The sequence below is a fragment of the Engystomops pustulosus genome, chromosome 5, assembly GCF_040894005.1.
Source record: "Engystomops pustulosus chromosome 5, aEngPut4.maternal, whole genome shotgun sequence".
Classification (NCBI taxonomy): Eukaryota; Metazoa; Chordata; class Amphibia; order Anura; family Leptodactylidae; genus Engystomops; species Engystomops pustulosus.
The window spans coordinates 206236389-206252925 of record NC_092415.1 but is presented as its reverse complement, the minus strand read 5'-3'; the positions used below and the strand labels follow the sequence as shown (position 1 = coordinate 206252925).

At 49.0% G+C, this 16537-nt stretch overlaps 1 protein-coding gene across 2 annotated transcripts in view; it reads left to right on the top strand.

The window, feature by feature from the left end:
- VIPR1 (vasoactive intestinal peptide receptor 1) overlaps positions 1-16537 on the top strand; it is a 206725-nt gene that overhangs the window by 146488 nt on the left and 43700 nt on the right. For both annotated transcript variants that reach the window (XM_072154434.1, XM_072154433.1), the window contains exon 6: positions 15503-15635. In XM_072154434.1, the coding sequence (XP_072010535.1) occupies positions 15503-15635 (133 nt within the window). The remainder of the gene's footprint in view (positions 1-15502; positions 15636-16537) is intronic.

The following is a 16537-nucleotide window of genomic DNA, read 5'->3' as shown; positions in this document are numbered from 1 at the left end:
TATTCCGATGGGATCAGATACACCGCTCTGCAGGCAGTATCACACAGGATAGGATTAGATACACAGCTCAGCAGACAGTATCACACAGGATAGGATTAGATACACAGCTCAGCAGTATCACACAGGATAGGATTAGATACACAGCTCAGCAGTATCACACAGGATAGGATTAGATACACAGCTCAGCAGTATCACACAGGATAGGATTAGATACACAGCTCAGCAGACAGTATCACACAGGATAGGATTAGATACACAGCTCAGCAGACTGTATCACACAGGTTAGGATTAGATACACAGCTCAGCAGACAGTATCACAGAGGATAGGATTAGATACACAGCTCAGCAGACAGTATCACACAGGATAGGATTAGATACACAGCTCTGCAGGCAGTATCACACATGATAGGATTAGATACACAGCTCAGCAGACAGTATCACACAGGATAGGATTAGATACACAGCTCAGCAGACAGTATCACACAGGATAGGATTAGATACACAGCTCAGCAGACAGTATCACATAGGATAGGATTAGATACACAGCTCAGTAGACTGTATCACACAGGATAGGATTAGATACACAGCTCTGCAGGCAGTATCACACATGATAGGATTAGATACACAGCTCAGCAGACAGTATCACAGAGGATAGTATTAGATACATAACTCAGCAGACAGTATCACACAGGATAGGATTAGATACACAGCTCAGCAGTGTCACATGTGCCCCACCCCTTCCAGGGTCAGAGGTTACACATTTAGCTGTTACTAATAAGCGCGTCCGTGTGGCTGCAGACGTGTGCGGGTCCTGGTTGTGCAGTCACATCCTGCAGCGCTCCGGTCCCTGATCCACAGTGTAATTCCTCATAGTTATGGATCATATTCCACCTCCAGGAATCACTGATCCAAACCAATGAGTAACAATATACAAGACTCATTATAATATTTACTCCACACTGATACATTGTATCTACAATACTACAAGTATCACAGTGTGCGCCCAGATGTGGAAGGAACGAACTCTACATCTCCCTGTATATAATGATATATGTACAGCCGGTATAACCTGGGGATCTCCTGTATATAATGATATATGTACAGCCGGTATAACCTGGGGATCTCCTGTATATAATGATATATGTACAGCCGGTATAACCTGGGGATCTCCTGTATATAATGATATATGTACAGCCGGTATAACCTGGGGATCTCCTGTATATAATGATATATGTACAGCCGGTATAACCTGGGGATCTCCTGTATATAATGATATATGTACAGCCGGTATAACCTGGGGATCTCCTGTATATAATGATATATGTACAGCCGGTATAACCTGGGGATCTCCTGTATATAATGATATATGTACAGCCGGTATAACCTGGGGATCTCCTGTATATAATGATATATGTACAGCCGGTATAACCTGGGGATCTCCTGTATATAATGATATATGTACAGCCGGTATAACCTGGGGATCTCCTGTATATAATGATATATGTACAGCCGGTATAACCTGGGGATCTCCTGTATATAATGATATATGTACAGCCGCTATAACCTGGGGATCTCCTGTATATAATGATATATGTACAGCTGGTATAACCTGGGGATCTCCTGTATATAATGATATATGTACAGCCGGTATAACCTGGGGATCTCCTGTATATAATGATATATGTACAGCTGGTATAACCTGGGCATCTCCTGTATATAATGATATATGTACAGCCGGTATAACCTGGGCATCTCCTGTATATAATGATATATGTACAGCTGGTATAACCTGGGGGTCTCCTGTATATAATGATATATGTAAAGCCGGTATAACCTGGGGATCTCCTGTATATAATGATATATGTACAGCCGGTATAACCTGGGGATCTCCTGTATATAATGATATATGTACAGCCGCTATAACCTGGGGATCTCCTATATATAATGATATATGTACAGCCGCTATAACCTGGGGATCTCCTATATATAATGATATATGTACAGCCGGTATAACCTGGGGATCTCCTGTATATAATGATATATGTACAGCCGGTATAACCTGGGGATCTCCTGTATATAATGATATATGTACAGCCGGTATAACCTGGGGATCTCCTGTATATAATGATATATGTACAGCCGGTATAACCTGGGGATCTCCTGTATATAATGATATATGTACAGCCGGTATAACCTGGGGATCTCCTGTGTATAATGATATATGTACAGCCGGTATAACCTGGGGATCTCCTGTGTATAATGATATATGTACAGCCGGTATAACCTGGGGATCTCCTGTATATAGTGATATATGTACAGCCGGTATAACCTGGGGATCTCCTGTATATAGTGATATATGTACAGCCGGTATAACCTGGGGATCTCCTGTATATAATGATATGTGTACAGCCGGTATAACATGGGGATCTCCTGTATATAATGATATATGTACAGCCGGTATAACCTGGGGATCTCCTGTATATAATGATATATGTACAGCCGGTATAACCTGGGGATCTCCTGTATATAATGATATATGTACAGCCGGTATAACCTGGGGATCTCCTGTATATAATGATATATGTACAGCCGGTATAACCTGGGGATCTCCTGTATATAGTGATATATGTACAGCCGGTATAACCTGGGGATCTCCTGTATATAATGATATATGTACAGCCGGTATAACCTGGGGATCTCCTGTATATAATGATATATGTACAGCCGGTATAACCTGGGGATCTCCTGTATATAGTGATATATGTACAGCCGGTATAACCTGGGGATCTCCTGTATATAGTGATATATGTACAGCCGGTATAACCTGGGGATCTCCTGTATATAATGATATATGTACAGCTGGTATAACCTGGGGATGCCCTGTATATACTGATATATGTACAGCCGGTATAACCTGGGGATCTCCTGTATATAGTGATATACGTACAGCTGGTATAACCTGGGGATCTCCTGTATATAATGATATATGTACAGCCGGTATAACCTGGGGATCTCCTGTATATAATGATATATGTACAGCCGGTATAACCTGGGGATCTCCTGTATATAATGATATATGTATATAATGTGCTCATACACAGACGTCTTACTCTACATTTATTCACCTCTAATTGGGGAGTATAATCTGTGACGTCCGGTGTGTATCTGGTCCCATCAGTCTGTCTGCCCCCCCTCCCCCACATCCGCCCGGCGCCAAGGTGGCTATAAAAGGTGCCGAAACGTATTAAAGTGTCACAGTGTCATCGCCTCTATCACAACAATCTGACACCTAAAGTGAAGCCGTTAAATCTGCCGACTGACAGGAGAGAAGAGGAATGACGGGATCTCAGCACCACAGGGTGATAGCAACCGGAGAATATACCATGGAGTCATGAGTACAGCTCATATATATCCCACTACTAACACCGCACTATATATATGCACTACAACCCCCATCATACAGGAGAAATACACACATCCTCTACTGAGTCATGCTATTGCAACATCCCCCACCGGGGCCTAGCCTTTTCTCGGGGCCTGGAGTCAGCCGGGGCCCGCAGTACCTGAGTGGCTGGCGGTTGCGGCCTAGGCACGCTAGTGTCACCGTGCTTGGTATGGGGAACCGGAGGGCTGTCCTACAGCCTGGCAGGTCTCGAGCAGGGTGGTGTTGGAGGGAGAGGCTGTTGTAGCGGTTCTCCCTGGGGCAACACTTTGGAGTCGGGAGTATGAGTCCCTGTGTAGTGGATAGGATAGGAACAGTAGCAACGTGCCTTGACAAATGGTAGAACGCTGGAGATGCAGTTGGAGGGAGTCACAGGAGTAGATCACCAGCCTGGATGCAATGGCAGGCTGGGAGGTAGCTGTGTCCTGGTAGGAAGCTTCAGCTTGTCCTGGGTTGCTTCAGATATCACCCTTGAAGGTAGGATGATACCCCTTTCCTCACTAACTAACTCACTCCACCCAGGCAGTGATCTGAGCTCTCCTGCTCTGGTCTGTCTTCCTGTCTAACTAGACTGGACTGGAACTTGACCGGCTTAACTCCAGTCTTCCTCTGCTCTCTAGAAGTTTCCTGACTAGGGGTTTTATTACTCCCACTGGTCAGGTGGTGGTTACTCCTCCAATCACATCCCAGCTTACAGATACAAGGTATGAACACATGTGATTGGCTGACACATATTACATCACATTAAATACTTAACTCCTGCCTTACCAGGCAGACTTACCGCTGCAGTGCTCATCTGTGTTATGTAGTGACCTGCTGTGGGGTTGATCAGACCCTTCACAGGCTGCAAGCTACATGGTGGGACATATTCGCAACAACCCCTCTGCCTTGCATCGGCAGCGGTGTTGCATACCCCCGGGGCAGTTGAAAGAGCCGCCCTCGGTTGGGGAGCAGAGGACCAACCGCTGACCAGCAGCGCGGAACCTCTGGGGGGTCCGTGCCAGTGATGACCGGTAGAGGTGAATTACAAAAAGGGCACTTGTGTGAAGTGCAGGCTAAGCGATCTTGTAGGGACAAACCGCCCATGGTCCTGGAGACAGGCACCTGGGTTGATGTCGGACTAAGACAAGGACATGTGATTGCGAAGTGTGACAGTTGGTCGCTGACGCCATTAAACCAAACTGTACAGTAGGAAAGGTGTGGTGTCATGTACTGTAATCCACTCCTTGCACCAGGGCCTGTATATTTGTTTCATGAACACTTCTTCCCTGGCGACAAATATATAGTGTGTATATGCATTACATCGGCATATGTGACACAATAAGACATTATACAATGTACAAGTACCTGCCGACTGACATTCTTACCCCTGTATGAGTGGTTTCCAGGTGCTGCATCTTTAACACCCCCGGTCCCCTAAGGACCCGCAGTTTACGGACTACCCCCACTTACGAAGCTTCAGATTGAGGCATAAGATAGCGGTCAGGGTTTAAATATAAACGGTCCGACACAGCCACACTACAATCTGGAAAGCCTATGAAAGGTTACTGTAAAAAACTACTGGCATAACATTGACAGTGTGCAAACATGTTGTACACTCTCATTGGCTTAGGAGCCCAATGGGTACACATCTTATAATATTAACGTTGCCATCGTTACAGAGGTAGGCTACTCAGGGTAGCAGGATAGCAAATGTCTCTTTACCTAAAAAGGAAAAGGCATAATAGTGCATGCAGAATGTCGATACCTAAAAGGAAGGCATTGGGGCAGATTTACTTACCCGGTCCATTTGCGATCCATCGGCGCGTTCTCTTCGGTGGATTCGGGTCTTCCGGCGATTCACTAAGGCAGTTCCTCCGCCGTCCACCAGATGTCGCTGCTTTACTCAAGTCCGCCGAGGCCCGCTTGAATGCCCTGAAATTCACCGGCCTATACCTGGTGAAGGTAAGTGCAAGTTTCGCTTCACATTTTTTTTTTAAATGCGGCGGTATTTCCGAATCCGTCAGGTTTTTGTTCGGCCACGCCCCCCAATTTCCGTCGCTTGCATGCCTGCGCCGATGCGCCAAAATCCGATCGCGTGCGACAAAATCCCGGGGCAATTCAGGGAAAATCGTTGCAAATCGGAAATATTCGGGTAACATGTCGGGCAAAAACGCGAATTGGGCCCTTAGTAAATGACCCCCCATTAAGTGCAATACAAAAAGTCAATAAAGTAGCAACTTAAGGTGGCAAAAGTCTCACAGAAGGTCTTTAATAACAAAGTCCATCTTCTGGGTACAGCCCTTGATGTGGGGAAAAGTGCAATAAAGAAGCAAAGGGTCTCCTCTTTGTGTAGAGGGACAGAGTCCTTTGAAGGGATCTCTGCTGTGGCAGAGGAAGAGGTGCTATCATAGCACAGGACAGCGGGCAGTTCAAGGAGAGTCTCTTGACTGAGGTAAGTAAATATGGGACAGAGTCTCAGGACAGTTGACCGGATTAACTCCAGTCTTCCTCTGCTCTCTAGAACTTTCCTGACCAGGGGTTTTGTTACTCCCACTGGTCAGGTGGTGGTTACTCCTCCAATTGCATCCCAGCTTACAGATACAAGGTATGAACACATGTGATTGGCTGACACATATTACATCACATTTAATACTTAACTCCTGCCTTACCAGGAAGACTCTATCGCTGCAGTGCTCCCCTGTGTTATGTAGTGACCTGCTGTGGGGTTGATCAGACCCTTAACAGGCTGCAAGCTACATGGTGGGACATATTCGCAACAACCCCTCTGCCTTGCATCGGCAGGGGTGTTGCACTATTTACTTGCATTATCCTGCAGAGCTGCACTCACTATCTGCTGCTGGTGCAGTCAGTGTGTACATACATGACATTACTTATCCTGTACTGATCCTGTGTTACATCCTGTATTATACCCCAGAGCTGCACTCACTATTCTGCTGCTGGTGCAGTCACTGTGTACATACATGACATTACTTATCCTGTACTGATCCTGTGTTACATCCTGTATTATACCCCAGAGCTGCACTCACTATTCTGCTGCTGGTGCAGTCTCTGTGTACATACATGACATTACTTATCCTGTACTGATCCTGAGTTACATCCTGTATTATACTCCAGAGCTGCACTCACTATTCTGCTGCTGGTACAGTCACTGTGTACATACATGACATTACTTATCCTGTACTGATCCTGAGTTACATCCAGTATTATACCCCAGAGCTGCACTCACTATTCTGCTGCTGGTGCAGTCACTGTGTACATACATGACATGACTTATCCTGTACTGATCCTGAGTTACATCCTGTATTATAGCCCAGAGCTGCACTCACTCTTCTGCAGCTGTTGCAGTCACTGTGTACATACATGACATTACTTATCCTGTACTGATCCTGAGTTACATCCTGTATTATACACCAGAGCTGCACTCACTATTCTGCTGCTGGTGCAGTCACTGTGTACATACATGACATTACTTATCCTGTACTGATCCTGAGTTACATCCTGTATTATACCCCAGAGCTGCACTCACTATTCTGCTGCTGGTGCAGTCACTGTGTACATACATGACATTACTTATCCTGTACTGATCCTGAGTTACATCCTGTAAATCTTTTATTTTATATATAAAAATGAAAAACATTACAACAATAAACATAAATCAAGCCATAACTTCTGGCAAAACAAAACAATAATAATAATAACAAAACAATAATACAAACTAAAAGAGACTTACGAAAATCTCCTGGCCCAGCCACACACACACCACACAATCAGCATTATAAAACAAAACCTTCACCCAATCCCACCACCTAATTTTTTTTTTTTTTTTTAATATAATTTTTTATAATAATTTTTTTTTTTTTTTTTCCATAAATAACTAAAGAATACACAGCAAAAAAAAGACAAACAGGAAATAAAAACATTAAATATAACTAACTAAATCCCACGCCCATCACCCTCCCACCCAGACACTGGTCTAACGTCCAAAGTTCGCGCTATATAGTCCAGACCAGTGCCCAGGATCATATTGTCCAAATCCCGTCCACCCCCCTCCCAACCTAACACCCTAACACCAACACCCCAAAAACCAACCAAGCTATATACACATTAACTATAACTACATAAATACACACTGTACACAAAATACAAACATATTAAACATATCAACATAACAAATCCAAACCACATAAAGCCCAGGTTCGGCGCCTGCAAGCCGCTACATCACTATAACCTCAGATACAAAACAAAAATCTACAGTGTCAGCTTCAGCCCAACACCAGGAGAGGAGATGACAGACTAAGGGACACTAAAGGAGAACCCCCTCCAAAGGAGAGAGGCCCTCCCCGTGCCCAGCCTCTCATACTCCAGAGAGCGCACCTTCACCAGGAGGGGAGAGGACAGACTAAGGGACACTAAGGAGAGAGGTCCTCCCCGTGCCCAGCCCCTCATACTCCAGAGAGCGCACCTTCACCAGGTCACCCACAATGTTCCTAACCACCTCAACCACCGGGAGGATTTTACGCTGCGTCGATACTAAACACCGTGCGTTCCACGTGTGGTACCTGACCACTAGACTAACTAGGAATAACGTGCAGCGGTCCTGGCCACCCAGGCCTCTGAATGCTCCATAGGCCCACTCCGCATAGGAGAGACCGGCCAACCCGGGCCAATGGATGGAAGCGCCCACCCGGTTGTACACCTCTGTGTTAAAGGGGCACTGAAGCAGGAAGTGGTCCATGCTCTCCAGCAGGCCACCGCACTCCTCCCGGGGACAACCCCTTTCCTCAGAGCTCCTACACTTCAGATTGTCCCTCACACACAGCTTTCCATGGAAGCAGCGCCAAGTCAAGTCCCAAAACTTCAAGGGGATCCTGATGGAATTCAAAAGACCTAAACCCACCCCAAGATCCCGACTTGGGCAATCCCTGAGGGCCAGAGGCTTCTGGAAATGGGTCAACAGAACCCTTTTGTCAAGGACTTTCCTCGACATGGTCCTGATCTCCCACATTCCCAGACCCCACCGGCGAATCACCTTCAGAACCGGGGTAGCGTAAGCCGGAAGATGCCCATGCGGTGTGCGGAGATCCTTCACTCGCCCTCCTGTCTCCCATTCCTGGAAGAAAGGCCGAAACCATCCCCTGCAGGAGTATACCCACGGAGGAGCCCTCTCTTTCCAGAGGTTTGCGATATTGATCTTAAGAAAGGTATTCACTAGGAACACCACAGGGTTGACCATACACAACCCTCCTTGTCTCCTCGTGCGGTAAGTAACCTCCCTCTTGATTAGGTTCAGCCTATTCCCCCATAACAGCTGGAAGAACAGACTGTACACCCGAGTCCAGAGGGGTTCTGGCAACATGCACACACTGCCCAGATATATCAGCAATGGGAGCAGGTAAGTTTTAATCAAGTTCACCCTTTCCCTGAGGGTCAAAGACCAACCCTTCCACTGGTCCACCTTCTGGGCGGCGATCTTAAGCCTGCCGTCCCAGTTTTGCATGGGGTAATCCCCCTGGCCAAATTCGATGCCGAGAACTTTGGCAGAGTCTTGGGGCCCTGGAAGAGTGTCCGGGAGATCAAACCCTGGATCCCCCTCTCCCAGCCAGAGACTCTCACACTTATCCCGGTTGATCTTGGACCCAGAAGCCTCTGAGTAGCGGTCAACCTCTGACATCACCCATTGCGCCTCCCCTCTCGAGGACACAAAAACGGTGACATCATCAGCATACGCTACCACCCTTAGAGTGGCTTCCGGTGCCGCCCGGTCCATCCCGACTCCCACCAACGGCCCACGATCAACCCTCCTAATGAATGGGTCAATCGCAAACACGTATAGAAGTGGGCTCAGAGGACAACCCTGGCGAACACCAGACCCAACCTCAAAAGAGCGGCCAATCCAACCGTTCACAAGCGGGAAACTCTCTGCCCCTGCGTACAAAACCTTTAGCCAATTGACAAACTCCCCCGGCAGGCCATACCTCAGAAGGACAGACCAGAGGTACTCGTGGTTAACCCGATCAAACGCTTTTGCCTGATCCAAGGACAGCAAGTACCCCTTCCAGTTACCAGCCCTGCCCTGCTCCACTGCCTCCCGAACACAAAGCACAGCACTAAATGTACTGCGGCCTGGAACAGAGCAGTGCTGGGTCCCCGAAAGGAGCCGGGGTGCAAACTGCACCAGCCGATTAAACAGCACCTTTGCCAAAACCTTTCTGTCCGTATTGAGAAGCGCTATGGGACGCCAGTTCTCAATACGAGATCGGTCCTTACCCTTTGACAGGATGATCAGGGCTGACCTCCTCATTGACTTCGGCAGAGCGCCCGAGGAAAGACACTCATTGAATACCTCAGTCAAGAGGGGAACCAAGGCGTCCTTAAAGGTCTTATAAAACTCAGATGTTAAGCCATCCGGACCCGGCGATTTCTTGAGGGCGAGCCCTTCAATCGCCCGGCTGACTTCCTCTTCCCTGATCATCTCTGTCAAAACATCAAGAGAGGGGTCTACTCCTGGCTCAGGGACAGTTTCAGCCAGGAAAGCCGACATCACATCCCGATCTAGATCCTTCCTGCCCAAGAGGTGCGAGTAGAAGGATCTGACGACCTCCAGAATCCCTGATCTGGACCTTTTCAGGGATCCCGTACTGTCAACCAGTCCCGTGACAACTTTACCATTCACTGACATCTTGCAGTTTCTGTAAGGGTCGGGCGAGCGGTATTTCCCGTAATCCCTCTCAAAAACCAAAGATGCGTGTCTATCGTACTGACACCTCTTCAGCAAGGATTTCACTCTGGAGATGTCCTCACGACTACCTCCAGTCGAGACGAGATGCTCGAGTTTCCTCCTCAGGCCCTGATACAGGCGGTACCTGTCCAGGCTCCTGAGGCTCGAGAGCTGGCGGAAGAATCTCGCCACCCTTTTCTTGAGCATCTCCCACCACTCTGACTTACTGCTACAAAGGCCCAGCAAAGGTACCTGGCTCTGAAGAAAGTCCTCAAAGGATTGTCTGATCTCCGCTTCTTCCAGGAGAGACGAATTGAGCTTCCAGTAGCCTCTTCCCATCCGGGGGGTCTCTGTAACATTCAGAGAAAACAAAATTAAACAGTGGTCGGAGAACTCCACCTCAACAACGGACACTGCTGAAGAGATGGCTTCCTCCTTTAAATAAAACCTGTCTATTCTAGACCTGCAGCTCCCCCTATAATAGGTGAACCCCGTGTGACCTGGGGTGTGCCGGATGTGGACATCCACCAGGCGAGCCTCACTGGCTATGCTATTAAGAGCGACGCTATCATAAGTCAGCTTGTCTCTGGAACCTCCCCTATCCTGGGACCTCGTGACAGCATTGAAGTCCCCTCCAAAGACCACCTGCCGACTTGTAAAAAGGTAGGGCTTGATCCTCATAAAGAGACACTTCCTGTCCCACTTGGACTGGGGACCATAGATGTTAATAAGACGAAGTTCTTGTCCCTTCATGAGGACATCCAGGATCAGGCACCTCCCCATTTCTAACTCAATAACTCGTCGGCATTCTACCGGTGCGGTAAAAAGGACCGCCACTCCGCTATACGGCTCGGCCGCAAGAGACCAATAGGAAGGCCCGTGTCTCCATTCCCTCTTAGCTTTAAACACGGCCGCCAAATCTGGCAGCCTGGTCTCCTGCAAAAATAAAATGTCGGCTTCAACACGGCCGAGAAAATCAAAGGCCGCAAATCTAGCCGCATCAGACTTAATGCTGGCGACATTAATGGACGCCAGCGTCAACGGAGTGGGTGCCGCCATCATGAATGATTGAGTTAGACGGCTTTTTTCTTACTACCTCCCTTCCCTCTACTGTCCTCTGAGGATGATCCCTTTTCCCTTTTCCCTTCAGAATTGGGGCAACTTCTTTTTAACGAAATTGAGGTGTCCATGTTATTACTGGCCCCCAAGGACCCACCCGGACCACCCTCTCCTTCGTCCTTGTCTCCTGGCTCTGAGTCAGTCTCCCACTCTGAGGACCCAGCATCCCCAGAGGATAGAGACTCGGCGCCCCCTGCAGGCTGCTCCGCCGCCACCTCCAGAACCCCACCCTCAGCCTCTCCTTCCGAGGAGGCGATCTCATCGAGGGTGAGGAACTGGTTGGAAAGCTCAACCAGAGGGGAGGAAGTTTTCCCTTCCTTAGGTACCTTAGATACGCCGCGTTTTTTCTTTTTCTGCTTGCGCTTATTTTCTAGCCAAATCCTATTATCCTCATCCATACTCTCATAATGGGAGGACGTGGAGGACATGGCACCTTTCTCGCGCTCCATCCTCCTGACCTCCTCATCCAACTCATCATCCCTCAGGGCCTCAGTAGCATGACCAGCCTCTGAGGAAGGACCAAGGGTCACCCCAGCAACCTGAGGCTTCCCCAGTTCTCTCCCTTTTTGTCTGGCTTCAAGCCGCCTTAACTGAGAAGGCGACTTCTTCTTACTTTTCTTCACAGGCCCCTCAGCTCCTCCACCTCTGCTGGTACCTTCCCCAGCAGAAGCAACCTCATGGCTCTCCTCCACTGGGGTCACAACCGCATTGGCAAAGGAGCGAGGACAACGGCTGAAAGGGTGACCGAGCTCACCACACAGGTTACACCTAATGTCCTCACAGGATGCAGCGAGATGACCTAGCCCACCACACAAAGCGCACTTCTGCACTTGGCAGCTGGCGCTAAAGTGTGTGGGGTCACCGCACCTGTGACAGACCTTCGGCTGCCCCTGGTAGAAAATCAGGATTCTGTCCCGCCCAAGAAAGGCTGAAGAGGGAATGTGGGCGACTGTGCCGCCTGAACACTTCAACTTCATCATGAAGGTCCAGGCCCCAGACCAAATGCCAAATTCATCGCGGTTTTTCTGAGGTACCTGTACAACCTCACCATAACGACTGAGCCAAGTCATGATGTCCATGCAAGAAAGTGACTCGTTACGGGTCAAAACGGTCACCTTCTTGACTGTGTTTTGGCGAGACACTGCTTGCACAGCAAAGTCTCGCCATGCGGGCTCGTTCTTTGCCAGCTCATAATTCGACCAGAAGAGCTCTAAGCCCTCCGGCCGAACAAAGCTGACATCGAACTCCGGAGTACCATAAGGATGTATCAGGGCAAAGATGTCACTAGCCCTGAAGTTCATCTTCAGGAGGAGCTCCACCACCCTTGACCTGGGTGGGCATGCGTCACTGCCCCTCCAGCGAAGACGAACCACATTCCTACGGGCAGCTCCGGGCCCGGTTGTGGGTAAAGACCATACAGTCTCTCCCCCCCTTTTCTCTTGGAAGGCTGCCAGGCCATGCCTGTCTGTCCAGAAGGACAGATCAACCTCTCTCCCCTCTACATTGATTGACTTTTCCCCTCTCCTGAGAGCCTCCAGAAGACGCCTTTGCAAAACGCTGTTCCCAGAGCCAGGAGACAAGGAGTTAACCCCACTTGCCCCAGCGGTGACACTCGCATAGCTCCTTATGGGAGCGGCCACCACTGGGGGTGCAGATGGACCAGCACTCACACCAGGATCCCCCTCAGCGCCATTCACCACCCTAACATTCACCACACTATGTACATTACCGCCTCGCTTCCTTGCATCACTCACACCAGCTGGGCCAGGAGGACCTGGGGTTGCCTCGGCGTCACTGGGCACTGGGGGTAGAGCCACCTCCATAGCTGATTCAGCCTGAGAAGAGGCAGCTCCAACCCCGATCTTACTTGTGCCCTCTGCCTCATTGGCATTAACCCCTTGTTGTCCAGCAGTTTTTATGATGTTTGAGCATCGCTGCTCGATTGGTGGTAGAGGCCTCTTGTCCTTACAGACTCCAGACAGTTTTTTTGCCCCTTTCATATCTTCAGAGTTTGATGCACCAATACAGAATAACACTTTTCCTGCGACTTTCTCTGCAGGCTGCACGGGATGTTTGGGAGGCGCCGCACTACAAGCCCCAGCAGCCCCATCACGCTGCCGCTGCTCACCGGAGCAAGCAACAGCGCTAGGGGCCACAGGAGCCACTGCCCCTGGCACCGGGCCACCCCCCCCTCCCACTAGGGGGCAGCGCACAGTACCAGGACCTGCCGGATCGCCCTCACTGTCCGACCTTTCGGCCGATGCCTTCCCTGCACCATCCTTGCTACTACAAACAAGGATGGTGCTCTGCGCCATGATGGAACGTGGCTTTGCAATCTCCCCGCACCCTGGCACCGAGTCCACTGCAGGATTCGTGCTGGGCTGGGTAACGGGGCCTACACGACAGGCTGACACTGCTGCCCGCCCGGAGGGAACAGGGAGGGGACGAAACACCAGATTCACCTCCTGAGACGCCTTGGTCTTCTTGGGTCTCGTCTTCTTTCTCTTTAGGTCGTCATCTGGCAAATCATCGCCGAAGGAGAAGTTCTGGAGGTGAACTGGGGACTCGAGCTGACGGATCTGAGCCATTAGCGCCCCCCCCTGGCCGCTGTCATCACTTTCCTCCTCCAGGTTGGCAGAGCCGCAGCCTGATGGTAATGGCGCTTGCTCCGCAGGCAGCCTGTCGTGCGAGGCCTGCTGGTGTTGGTGCAGGCCACCAGACGGACACGGCAGGTCTTCCTCATCCTCCTCATCATCGCCATCATCCGCCTGGATCTCAAGCCCCTTTTGCTTTCTCAGCTTATCCTGGCGCATATCATCAAACCGGGCGTCGTTTTCTAATTTCTCACGAAACGGACCGCTGTGCTCCCGGATTAGATGTCGCTTTTCTTCCAGAGCGGTGACCTCGGCTTTTAGTCTGTCTATGGTGTTAAGAAGATCAGACTTTTTCTTCTTAGTGGCCACCCCCGCTAGGGCCAAGGTCTCCCTTATCTCCTCCTGGAGCCTCCTCAGCGCTTTTCCAGCTTCCTCGTACTCACGGAGGTGCTCAGCAATCCGGGAGCCATAGATGGTAGCAGACTCCCGGGCCTTAAGATCACCCCATGCTTTTTCAACACCTCCGTGAGCACCCAGCTTTTCAGCTGAACCACCCAGCTTTCCCGCACAGTCACTCAGCTTTCCAGGAGGAGCACTTAGGCTGATGTTACTTGCCTTAATATTCTGTGTTCCGGAGACCTTGCAGCTTCCCTGGGTCTTGGGGGTGGCAGCCGAGGTCACATCGCTGCGTCCTTGGCTCCGGGCAGATCTTCTCACCCCCTGCGCTTTGGCCGGTAACTGGATTCTCCTGCCCCCCGCCGGCCTGGTCCGGGAGACAGGAGCCTGGGATTTTCCTGGCTCACTCATCCCACAGATCCCACTCCCTCCCTGGGGAGGAGAGAGCAGGCCTGGGTGGATTGATCTTCCTCCAGGTGGTGCAGGAGCTCAGTCACAGACAACCACACCCACAGCAGTTCACAGCAGAATGATCCAGCACTCACTATTCTGCTGCTGGTGCAGTCACTGTGTACATACATGACATTACTTATCCTGTACTGATCCTGAGTTACATCCTGTATTATACTCCAGAGCTGCACTCACTATTCTGCTGCTGGTTCAGTCACTGTGTACATATATGACATTACTTATCCTGTACTGATCCTGAGTTACATCCTGTATTATACCCCAGAGCTGCACTCACTATTCTGCTGCTTGGGCAGTCACTGTGTACATACATGACATTACTTATCCTGTACTGATCCTGAGTTACATCCTGTATTATACCCCAGAGCTGCACTCACTATTCTGCTGCTTGGGCAGTCACTGTGTACATACATGACATTACTTATCCTGTACTGATCCTGAGTTACATCCTGTATTATACCCCAGAGCTGCACTCACTATTCTGCTGCTGGTGCAGTCACTGTGTACATACATGACATTACTTATCCTGTACTGATCCTGAGTTACATCCTGTATTATACTCCAGAGCTGCACTCACTATTCTGCTGCTGGTGCAGTCACTGTGTACATACATGACATTACTTATCCTGTACTGATCCTGAGTTACATCCTGTATTATACCCCAGAGCTGCACTCACTATTCCGCCGGCTGAGTGTCATGAAGGATAGTTACCATCTTGCGGATGGCTTGTGATGCTCCTCTCTGTCTTCTTCTTGTTACAGGAAGCTGCACTGCACTAGGAATTATATTCACATGCATCTCTTCATGTCGTTCATTATGAGGGCCATCGCTGTGTTCATCAAGGACATCGTCCTCTTTGAAAGAGGAGAGTCGGATCACTGCTCGGAGGGCTCGGTAAGTGCTTCATTCAGCTTTTCCTCTTTGTGTATGTTCTTAGTAGCAGCAGCACAATGAAATATGGATTTATATTCCAGGATTGTAATTTCTCCTAGTGCTCTCACACTGCTGTGTCCTGTGCTCTCTGCAGTGAGTGTTAATTAGAGATAGTCATCACACCTTGTGTATGTTACGTGCTGAGTTATGTGTATGTTGGTAGTAGCAGCTGGACTGTTATCATTTAGGTTTATATTGCTGGATTGTAGCAGTTGGGTTATATCCTCACACTGCTGTGCTCTGTGCTGTCTTTTGCATGGCCATTATTACTACATTACATTTATCTGAATGAAAGTGCTTCCAGAGTGTTGTGTATCTCCTGGTAACAGCGCCCCGAGTGGTCAGATGTGGTATTGCAATGAAATCTAATTGCTCCCAATGTGTTATGATGATGCATAATTATCAGATTCCAGTCTAGTGATCCCTACAATTACGAGTCCCCATAGTTGGCCAGTGAGCAGCTTTATAGAGGATGATACAGTGTAGCAGAAGTAATGCTGTGATACAGCAGCTGCCTATGGCAGATGGCCATAACCGGAGGGATTGCTGCTCTGTTATCCGGGAATTTTCCCCCCTACCTGTAATGTCAAGCGTTTCCAGGTCTGGCGCCATTTTTTCTTGTTTTTCTAGAATTAGGAGTAATATATTTTTGTAGTCACCCAGAAGGAAGAAACTGATGATGAGCCATAAAGCAGCGCAACGCCGAACAGCTGGGGGCATGTGATGTATATTTGATGTTTTGTGTTCTCCATACAATGAATTTCTCGCCCCCACATCCGACTCTTATTGATGGGATACGGGAAAATAAAATGAGAAAACGGAAATGAAGATTTGGGTAATGGTTACTCTACCTTAAAGGGAAC